Source organism: Amphiprion ocellaris, chromosome 12 (assembly GCF_022539595.1).
Source record: "Amphiprion ocellaris isolate individual 3 ecotype Okinawa chromosome 12, ASM2253959v1, whole genome shotgun sequence".
NCBI classification, from domain to species: Eukaryota; Metazoa; Chordata; class Actinopteri; family Pomacentridae; genus Amphiprion; species Amphiprion ocellaris.
The window spans coordinates 19,037,459-19,049,380 of NC_072777.1; the positions used below are offsets into that span (position 1 = coordinate 19,037,459).

The 11,922-nt window shown below is 40.3% G+C and overlaps 1 protein-coding gene across 2 annotated transcripts in view; it reads right to left on the minus strand.

The window, feature by feature from the left end:
• The window catches only part of susd6 (sushi domain containing 6), a 34,853-nt gene extending 22,931 nt beyond the window's left edge, over window positions 1–11,922 (minus strand). The window contains exons 1-2 of one of the 2 annotated variants that reach the window (XM_023271763.3): window positions 11,683–11,922; window positions 5,131–5,319 (exon numbers count right to left, since the gene is read on the minus strand). In XM_023271763.3, coding sequence (XP_023127531.2) covers window positions 5,131–5,278 — 148 coding nt within the window. In that variant the 5' untranslated portion in view covers window positions 5,279–5,319; window positions 11,683–11,922. Of the gene's footprint in view, window positions 1–5,130; window positions 5,320–6,316; window positions 6,386–11,682 lie in introns of those variants that run through there. The other variant, XM_055016046.1, reaches the window with a different exon arrangement.

Consider the following 11,922-nt stretch of genomic DNA (forward strand, 5'->3'; position numbering starts at 1 on the left):
AAGAGAGAGGCTGATGGATTTGACCAGACTGCTGCTAATGGGCTCCAGTCTCACCTGGCTGATGGCAAAGAGAAAAAGAAAATGAGAGAGAGAGAGAGAGAGAGAGAGAGAGAGAGAGAGAGAGAGAGAGAGAGAGAGAGAGAGAGAGAGAGAGAGAGAGAGAGAGAGAGAGAGAGAGGAAGTGAGGGAGGAGAAAAAAGCAGAGACATCATACAAAAAGGGCTGTACCGTGCTCAGTACACTCCATCACATGCACATACAGAGTGGGTTAGCAGCCTAATTGCTGACTGGTGATCTAGTGGAGCTGCAGCTTGCTGTGGTTTGGGCTGTAGCCTCTAACACTCCCTAAAAGCCCTCTTTGTTCTCACATTTCAGAAAGCAGGCAGTAGCCAATGTGTTGCTTTCCTCCTGCCTGCCTGCAAACCACCTTACTAACAGGACTTAAGGGGACTATTCTGAACAGTTAATTGCACAGGAACCATTGTTCCCCCCTCCCTTGGGCTGCACTGTTTGTAAACCTAGCCTGTCTAGCAAACTTTCTGCAAGGGCTGGAAACCAATAGTGTGCAGGTATACTCACACACTGTCGGTTTTTTGGTAAACAGACACCATTTTGTTTCTACAGAAAGCAAAAAGTTTCAAAGTCCACAGCTGTTTGAAGATGCCAAAACTAGGGCATGGCTCATTCAGATATTTTCCTCTGTGGTCAGAGCAATGACGCGATGGTATCCACTACAGTCTACTCTGTTATTATAGAGAAAGGAGAGTTGTCAAGTCTTGTTCCTTGAGACTCAAAACTCGGCTTTTGAGAAAAAAATCCTTATATCCTTAGGTTAGTCCTGCACACTGTCAAAACAAAACGATCTGTCTGTGCAACAGCCCTTGATTGGACAGAAAAAATGGATTCAACTGTAGCCATGAATGGACAACAATCAGCTGTCAGAAACAAACACACATTGCAAAGGAAATTGTAACGGCAAGTCTCTGCTCCCTAGCTTTCTCTCATCCCCTTTCTCGCTGCTATTTTCCTTTATCCTATGACATTTTTTTCAGGCCCGGGGAAAGCCATTTCCTGTTCTCACACATGAACATACATTAACGTCACCACCACACAGAATACACAGCAGGCTTGTTTGTGGGAGACTTCTGGTCCTTGCTCGCACTTTCATGTAAAGATTTAACTCAACTTCAGAGGACAATGAGTTTTAGAGAGCAACATTTATCTATTTAACTGGACCCCGAAGGATGGCTTGAGTCTTTTTGCATCCTGAGATAAAACAAAGTTAGAGCAGAAAACACACAAATCATGTGAATAGACCCTTTGGTGTTGTTCCCATCCTTACTCTTACAGTGACTCACTGTCTGGGCCCACTTCCTCTGAAACAAACCACAAAGGCTTTCTGTTAGGAATTGACACCATATTAGGAATTGAGTTCTATGCAGCCAACATAAGTGGGATGTCAGATAGACTCAAAAAAGACATTAAACAAGCAGCATTTGCACTGTGCACTGAAAATCCTCCAGAATGATGCCATTTAACCTTTGTATACACAAAACCCAAGGTGCTGCTTTGTAGCTGTGTTTGTTCACTGGCACCCTGCTTCAATGAACAGGATGTTTTGTTTAGCATGTTGCTACTTCTGGAGGAATGTCCTGAATCATAAACACAAAAGTAATCATGCGCAGTAATCACAAACACAAATCTGAGAAAGCCATTTACATTAACACTGCACGTACCCTGCTGGTAATCTCATTTACAATGAACAGCTGAACAACAGATTAAAAAAAAAAAAAAGAGACTTAGACTGTGACTGGATCTACAAAATACCTTGGCTCCAATGCCTTTGTTACTGCTTCCTAGCAGACCATATTAACAGTCGTAAGAAATTGTTGTCCTGACCTTTCCAAAGGGAATGTGCACTCAGCAATACCAAAGCTCAAAGCTTTCCCTTTTATTGTTAACGGAGCCAAAAATGGCAAAGAGTACCTCAATGTTTACTGTCTATCATTCTATCACTCGACTCTATTTCTGATCACTTGAAGAACAAAATTTCCTCAGAGTAATATCCACATATTGACTCATAGACCTCCATAGACCAAAAATACAGATTTGATGCTGCTCTGTGTTGTGTTCTCATCTCTGATGTTTGTTTTTGCTCTAGTATGCAAATGGACTACAGTATGTTTTTTAATATCCATTTCTATTCACACAGCATATTGCTATTTGCATGAGTCTGGAATAGGCCTGTCAGCTGTGCTGAAATTTTATATTCATGAAATTTCCACAGCAATCTCCATCCTTGGAACATGTCAAGGGATTACCTATGTGTATTATGTATGGTGAGCAGGGGATAGAGAGAGAGAGAGAGAGACAGAGAGAGAGACAGAGAGAGAGAGACAGAGAGAGGCCAGTGAATGGAAAAACTAACGATGATTTTAAAGCTTAAAAATAAGTACCTTGCTTTTATGGTAATAGGTCTACCTATAGTTTCATACTTTCAAATTGTAAATGCTGCAGTACATGTCTTGTTTTTAACACTACAACTGGTGTTTTGCTGCTGTCTCATGTTTACATAAAACCATTTAAACTATCCTCATTTATACTCACTTTTCTTAGCTCTATTCTCTTTTTTTCTCACATTTTTTAACACAATGAAATGAACGTATTTTGCATCAATAAGCATTATTTTCATCTTGCTTTGTGTAATCCGGGCTTGAATAAAAGGAATAGAATGAAAATCTACTTAAAAAGTAGGTATTAAAAAAAAACTCTTAAAGATATTTTCAGTTATCTCTCTTATTAAGGAGTCATGGCTGTAAATGTTTCATTTTTCAATATCAGTGTCTTGTGTTTCTTGATTAAATATTTAAGCTCATACTTTATGCCTAAATTGAAAATACCCCACAAAAATTCATTAGAAATCTGGAATATTGTACTCATTCATCTTTAGCAGGTTAAGTGAAGGTACAAAGGGCCTAACAATTTGTGCAGATGCAATTCATTGCTGTTAGTAATATGGTAGCAGCTCATATTAATTTAATATAAGAAAGCAAATATCAAATGTCATATACCAATTTGAAGAACCAGAACTTTTGAGCTGTGAGTCAGCATAAATACTAGCTACATCAACACCTAACACCGTAGCTACACAGAACACATAACGTATGCAGATCTTTTCTGGAGCGGATGTGCTAAAGGATGTTTGTTTTTACTGGTTTCATCTGCAGTGCACGTATGGCATAATGTTGTAGCAAAACAACTTTCATTTTGGCATCGTTGCACCTTCTGTTTCTAGACCCACCACAGTGCTCTGAAACTTCTTTTTATGAGTTGGTATACTATAGGTAAGTTAATATTTAGAGACTACAGTAGACTCTGTAAGGAAACAAGTAACGAATTGCCAGCTGGAACTGGCAAAGAAATATTAACAGGGTGATCGAGTGAAAGGCCTGTTTGATACAATTTGGTAGTTCAATGAAAACAAAACAGATACTTTGTAAACTCATTTCTGTAGACACCTCACGTAACACTGGCAGATTTTCACATTCACATAAGGATCTTAAGTGACGCTTTCATTATTATTTTATTTTAAAAGTAAAATAATGCTCATAAAAGATGAAAAGTTAAGATAATGGGAGTGTGGTCTTTGCAGATTCCTTCAAGCAGCTAATAAGTTAGTAGGTCTGGAACACTTTAGATCTTTGGCCTTGTGGTGGAGTCTAGAGAACTCTGTGTCCTTTTCCAGCAGTTGACTCACAGTCTTAAAGGCACAGGTGTATCATGGGTATTGGAAAGAATTCTTAAGGTGTACATGTTTCCCTACATAATGTACCAACAGCTATGAATGTGAGCAATACAGAACGTATGTTTTTACTCAGCATATTTGAGTACAACCTATTAGGATGCATAACATTCACAAATAAGCATAGCGTGTATGTCAGTCAGAAAGGCAGGATTGCACAAAGAGACATGTACAGTACCCAGAGCACGTGGGCTAGGGATTTAAAGGCACATTTTTGTTGGCACTGGTAGACAGTGCATGTGTGTGAGTGTTTTGGACGCATAACGTGAGCATGATACCAGCCCCTCTGGGCTCCACATGAATCATGTGTGTTACATAAGACAGAGAGAGAGATGATACACTTGGGATCAGCAGTGCCCTCCTTCCTTGCTCATCGGCCCATCTCTCTCACTCTATATTCCTTTTGTTGCTGTTTCTCACATTCATAAACATTTCCATTTATTTAAGGCATTAAGGAAAGAAAATCAGTTATTGCTTATAAACATCAAACAGCCTTAAACCACTCCACACACACATTTACTTAATCACACATGCGGTCCACTTATCTGTGGCGAGGACATCTGGCACATTTCACAAGCTGGCTGTATATGCAGAGTGCATGTGAGTGTGTGTGGGTAGTGCATGTGAAGAGGCAGTGTCTGTATGTCGGGGGAGGGGCCTGGAAAATCGTAAGGCTGGAGTGAAAAGAAAGCTGGCATAAGTGAAGGGGTTCAGTGAGTTCACACCATTGGCATTATTTTCCTTTAGAAGAAATAAAAAACATAACCTCTCAGTCTTGCAGTGCTTGAAAAATACTTGTTTACTTTGAGTCAAATTTTTCAACACTAGACAACAATCAATTCAATGTGAAACCTGATACTTCACATTCAAAGACAATATTCTAAGACCCAAGGCAGACAACACAAAACCTGATCTGAAGGCTGTTGTGGGGTAATAACCAAAGTTGGCTAGCTGTGCAAAAAGCTCTCAGACGACACTAATGTCATGACTGATTAAAACCTTATGACAGCAACATGACCGCAGACAACATCATCTCTCTGTTTCACTCAATAGCTGAGGAAAACTGTTGTGACTCATTAGGACAGTGAATGGATTCACAGAGTGTGTGGGATTGAGCTCTCAGCTGCTGCTCTGAGGCAGAGCAACCTGACCGACCCAAGGGTAAAGGAAGCCAATTTAATCTAACTGACCTGCAAGACGTGGGGAAAACAACCTCAATCAATTCACAGGAGACAGGCAAAGATGGCGGTTTATTCGGTGAGTATCACGTGGGATCACAGACAGAGAAAAAAAATGTGTGTGTGTGTGTTTGTGTGCCTGTGGCTTACCTGATGCGTGACCATGGGGGAGCAGGATGAAGAGGAGGAGAAGCGCGGAGGCAGCCAGCCTGTGGGCTAGAGAGGAGGAGGTAGAGGAAGAGGATGAAGAATAGGAGGACGGAGCTCTCGTCTGAAACGCTACCATTCCATTGCACATCTTTTCCTCCGACAACCAGGGAGAGTCCTCTACGGCTTAACCTGTCCAGGCCACATTGGGAGGAAGGGATAGAGAAGGAGGGGGAGAGAGGACATGGATTACTATCAACATTCAGCAAGGATTACGTAACCAGATGCAACACAGAGAGACAGGAGGGAATGAAGAGAGATAGCTATATAGACAGGAAGAGAAGCAGTGAGTTACAGAGAAAAGGCCTGATCTGCATGTCATAAAGTAGAATTGGTTTGCTGATAACAATAACTGTAAGAATAATGTGCATTTCCTCTCTTCATACATTAATTCTACGAATAGCACCCGCCAGCAGCAGCAACCAGAGTGTTCCTCTGATCTTCCCTCAATCCCTACTCCTGGCTGTGCCACAAGATCTAACTAAATAAACCAGCCATTACACTCTGTTGTAGATGATGTAACAAGGAAACAGATCACTGCTGCTGATGAGGTAGCAACATCAGGGGAGAGAAGCTAAAAATGTAAGGCAGAGAGAGTCTTTGCAAAATTTGATAGTGATTGCAATTGCAGGTTTTGCAAAAGTCCTGATGGTCAGGAAAAAAGGAGCTTTTCAAAGAAGCTGCATTTTACCGTGGCTTTATTGTAAACCAAGTATAATTTCCGTATGATAATGAGTCAGTATGCTCTGTCCTATTAAGGCAGTCAGCATGAGCAAACGGTACTTGTTCAGATTATTTGTGAGCATTTAAACGGCTTTGTAGCAGGTATGGGTATGATAAGGGTATGATGAAGAGGGTACACTACTTCACTGTGTAGTAAAACAGATGCCATGTTACGCACTAAATGTCAGCTCAGTTGTTGTGCCACTCAGTCATATGCTGCAGGTTGTCTTCTGAAAAAGATAGCAATAGAGGAAATATGCAAAAATAATAGTACCATGTACTGCTTTCTGAAATACCTACTGTATTTTAAGCAATTATATGGCCAACATACTGGGAAGTATTTTTAATAGCCAATATTAGCCACATTAGCCTAAAAAGCTTAGGTTTTGTTTCTTACACGACTTACTATAGGCAGTAAACAATGTCTTTCCATTTATCAAGGTTTCTCCTCCTGTAAGCATAGTGCAAGTGGTATCTGTGGAGAAAATGTAAAACAAGTAATAGCATGCAGATTCAATGAAAATGTAAAATTAAACACCTGGTTCTCAGAACAGCTGGACAGGAAGGGGATCAAGATTTACTGTGAGTTACCTTTAAACAGCATCAGTGGGAGTACAGCAATATGTAAAGTAACAACAACACCCCATCCCCTGTCCACAAACATCTCTCCATGATGCCAACTTAACAGCCTTCCAAAAAGCACTTGTTGGTTGATTTAGCGAATACAGTAAGATATACACTATCATTACATAGATGAGATGCAGGTGCATATAGCTTCAGTTATGTAGAGATTGGGACCAAGTAGCAGTGGCTGCACTTTGTGAGAAACTAGCCGGCTGGCAGGCAGGATTCTCAAGAGAAGGCAGAGGGCCCATTACAGTTCCAAAAGACTGCTGAGCTAATGGCTACAGTAATGGCATGACTGCACTTAGAGAGCCACAAATTTGATTGCAGATCTGCAGCATGTCCACTGGCACTGCCACAGACAATCCTGACTGTGATAAAAGAAGTAATTGTAAACGCATGTGCACACACTGTTGCTGATTACTTACACACTGCATGCTGTGAGGATGGATCTTTTGTGTTGCATCAGAGAAACACAGACTACATGAAGTTGATCAGGTACAGGACATAGACAGGACAGACCAAATAAAATACAGCTTCTTCCTCAATAAATATCAAAGAAGGTGATAAGTACTGTGTATTTTTGTCTATTTTCTGTAGGTTATAAATATATAGTAATTTAACTTCAGCACCTTTTATGCAATCGTCCGTGCTTCCATATTTGAGTGTTCTGGACTGAGCTGCATTTCAAAGTACCAATGATCAAGATCATAAACTGGTATAAAATTTCCAACACACACGAGCAGCAGCACCCCACTGCCTGCCATCTTTCTGATGTCCCCAAAATGGATGAAGAGAGATATATACCTGTATGTGGCTAAGGCCAGTGGGAGAGAGTGACGTAAGTCAGTTTTGGCAGGACAGTCTGGGTACGGCATTGAGCCAAAGGACAGCTAGTCAAAAGCACATGCAGGGGACCTGTGCCAGCCATTTGATCCATAGATGCTTTCTCATTTGTCCATGCTGGGATCAGAGCACAAAGACTGCTAAAGGGAAGATCTGCGTTACATAGACACTTCGTTATTGTAGATGGTGTCCTCAATGTTTTAGAAATATCAAGGACAAACAAAAGACAAAGGTAGGGCAAAAAAATGCACCTGTTGGGGTGTAAATAACTGCTTGGAATGGCATTTATAATGCAGGAAAGCCCTCCTGAAAGAGCTGAGGGCAGAATATTGACCAGCCAGTACATTTGCAAAGTGAAAACTTAAGCAGAATTAGCTTAACTGCTTTTACACAAGAGAGTCTGAGAAAGGGGAACGTCATTAAGTCTGTGAAAAGGTACGCTACAAAATACAGCATCCAATTAGCTATAACAAGATATCTCTGAGAGTTGAAGGAATTTCTGCAGATCTTTTAATGCGCTCATTGCGCTGACTTTATGTTCATGCATTTAATTGATTCATAACACATCAGACTGTCTGACAGCAAAAGCACAGGAATACTTGAAGTTTGGTTGTAACCTAACTTGCAACTGTGTGGGCTTTCTGTCAGACACCAGCAAAGATGTTGAGCTTGACACATGACATTAAAGAATGTGGTGCTATTTTAAACTTCAAAACATTTAGTTTCCTGGAACAGCATTTTGCATCAGACCACAGCAAGAAGCACTTCCTGTCAGGAGCTACATGTAGCCAGGTAACATCATAGACTGGTAAAATTAGTCTTTTTTAAAAATCCAAATTGCAATTCAGGGTCTGCACAGAAAAACAGCATATGTTTAAATCGCTGTGTTTCAAACTTACTGCAAATTCATTCTAAACGGTTGACATGTAGATTATTATTACAGTATGATTACTTTAAATTAAATTAACACAATTTTAAAACTGAATGTACTAACAGAAAAGCCATTAAAAAGAAACCAAAAGCAAGAACTAAAAAGTCCTTCTAACAGGCAGATTTGATGAAAAACGTGTAATGATATGAAACATGGAAGCGTACACCGACCTTGCAAGAAACCAAATGCAAACTATCATACCAAAACCCCAAGATAACTTCCTTTCCTGTGGTACAGGGACCTACTTTTCATAATTCTAAACTGTCTGAGTCTCAGAAAACATAACTAGCTGTATAAAATTTTATATGAAGCTCTCATGTCAAAGTTGTATAGCAGTGTGCTAGAATGGTCACTATATATTCAATGTGATCATTTCAATTTGCTCCATACAGAAATAGTATTCTGTGCCACAAGGGCATGAAGAGGCAAGAGGAGCAATTCAGTTAACCAACAAAACTGGTGTTGCCAGTTCTAGCTTGTTGTTCAGATGGAGGAGTACACTATATTGTACAAAATTTCTAGCTCACTGTCAGAAGAACAGGACAGTGGAAATGGCACCTTGAACTATTTGATAAATTGCGATGACTTTGATGATCAATATAATCCTTAAACGCATCCAGCAAACAAAAAATTGGAATAAATCCAGCTTCTTCTGTGTAGGGATTTGCAGCTCTTCTGTTTTATATTACAGCAAACTGAGTATCTTTGGGCTTTAACTGTTGGTTGGAAAAACAAGGAAATTGAAAATATCACATGATCTCAAAAATATTTGCTAATGAACGTAATTGTTAATTACAACTTTAAACAACATTGTGATATATAGCTATGCCATTTGTCGCATCTGTAGGCCATACTTTTGGCTAGTGCATTAAAGGAGTGGATGTTTTAAAAGGATGGATACTTTGTTGTGTCCCTCACTTTAGGAAAAAACTATACAACTCTCCACTTCAGACACAAGTGAGACAACCAGCCAGCCAGCAGGCTGCTACTGCAGTTTTTCAGCTGCCCGGGGCTCCTGGAATGCAAAGGGAGCCAGGCAGAGCAGCAGCGCAGGCATGTGTCCGGGAACAGAGAGCACTCAGTGTGCCAAAGAAACAGCCGAGAGGAGATTTCCACCCGATAGACCCCAGTGCTACTGCTGCTGGTAGAGCCTGCCTGGACCTGTGGAGGGAGCCCAATGATGGGGCTCTGTATAGGAGCACAGAAAGGACCCTTTGTTATGAAGTATTATGGTAGTGTTAAGCTCCAGAGTGCCTCAGCATCCCTCTGTACTGCCGCAAGGACGGGGACAGAAACAGACAGAAAGATAAAGGAGAGGTAAAGAGAGAAGGAAGAAGGAAAGAACATAAGGAAAGGGAAGTAGGATTAAACAAGAGAACAAAAGGGAAAACATGCTAAAAATGACAGAAACACTCTTATGCTATGTTGATAGTGGTGAAAGTCAGGGAAATCTGAGAATAGGACTGTTGCCAAATGCAGTTTTCTTATCCTTACTCACAATATGTTTTGTCTAGTAAAGCTGTAAAACAGAAAAGATGTTCCATGCTGGGCAGGGAGTGCTAAAAATGTCACTGCAGTTACACAATATATTTTAAACTATTAAAGCAACACATTGTATATCTGCCAGTACTTCTGTGAAATCCAGTGTGTCCAATACATTAAACAAAACAAGTCATTCAAACACTGAGAATCAAATGAGTGCTTGTGATACTTAAAGAAAATAACTGATCAGTTCATCAATGAGCAATATATGTTCATCTAAAGCAAAAACTTTGTCTAACAACTCAGCTCTAAAAATCTGACTCAAACATTAGGTTTGTCAAACACAAACACTTGTGTAAGAGTTTTATGAAATGTCAAGTAATTAAGGAAGTAAGTCCATCAACTCGCTGTACTTACTGCAGTGTCACTTCAAAAAATAAGAGTTGCCCAGAAATCCTAGCAGCTTGATTGCTAGAAAGGAAATTGAACAATGAAAGAGTGCAAACAACACTCTCTTTGGTCAGTGAACACTGTCCTGCTTGAAAAAGTAGGCAGAAAAACACTAACAATAGGCTGTATACGTGTGGGATGAGAATTCATTTACAGGATTGTGGGTTATGCTAATCCTATAAAACTCAAATGAAATCCCAATATTACCATAAAGAAGGGGGCGGCTACATAAATGGATACACCACATAAAGGAATAGATATACAGGAATAAGAATAACTATATCATATAAAGGAATAGTTACCGCTTTATAAATTATATGACAATATCACATTGTCGCGCTGCATATTCTCTCATATAGTTAGCCCCATAACAACAGAAACAAAGTGGTGCACAAAGATTTAATCAAACACTTATCATCTCTACATCAGACACAGCACATCAAACTATTTTCATAGAAGGAACACTGGACCCAGATACTTCCCTGACTTGTTCTGTTCTCCAATATCAATATAAAACAGCAGCTCATATTTGGACTTCTCTGCTCTCAGGCATAGTAAGTGTCATATCTTACCCTGCCCTGCTAGCAGGAAACGACTCAAACTTTTACTGGAACAAAGGCGAGGGGGTGGGAAATTACACTGTTGGGAATATCAGGAAAGAGATCATCGAAACTCAATAACGCATCCCTGCTGCAACTCTATCAAACATGGTCAAGAGCCTATGTAGTCGTCCTTAAGTAGAGTCACACGCTTCGACACGTGCAACTGTACAGCGAGCTATTTAAACAAAGACTGTGGTGGGCTGCCAACAGTACACACACACACACACACACACACACACACACACACACACACACACACACACACACACACACACACACACACACACAAAACCAACCCTGTTAACAGTAACATGACTAGAAATCCAACTGCAAAAACCTCGTTTCACTTACTTCCTTGTATAGGTACCATAAATACAGTCGGACATTATGCGACAGCGCCAGACCTTTTGCTTCCGTGTACCTTTTTTGTTCACATGACCAAATAACAATACAGTAACCTTACAGCTGTTAACAAATGCGACTAATTAGCTAGCTTTTTAGCTTTATTGTATCTTTAAGCATCTTGTCAGGATGGTATACTGCCACTAATTAAAACTTAAATATAAGTAATACGACTGACCTGTCAGAAAGTACATACGGCATTTATCCAACTACGTATATCACACATCACGGCTAGCTTAAAACACCTTAGTTGACAAACATAAAATTGACACTTAATTATTCACGTTGACAAGTTATTAAACGCTGCTCGACATCTGGCCACGATTTATCCTGTATGTTATTATATAATCGACAAATACAGACAGGGAGAAAGAGAGCGAGCCGGAGATCTCGTAGTGGCCTATGTGTGCTTAGCTTGCGAAAAAACAGACTCACCAACGTAAAGGTTACCAGCAGCGAGCCCTCCTCTCTCCGTTTCACATTCGAGGCATTAACGGTTGTGAAAATGGTGACTCCCAAACCACAATGTGGTAAAATAATGAAAAAATACACTGTTTTCGTCGTGTAGCTCCGTCAGTCCTGGTCGGTGGTTCCTTATCTTCCAGTCGCCAGCTCTTTATTTTAGGTGAGCGGAAACACTCGCTGTGAGAACTCTACAGGGCTGCCTCGCTCTCG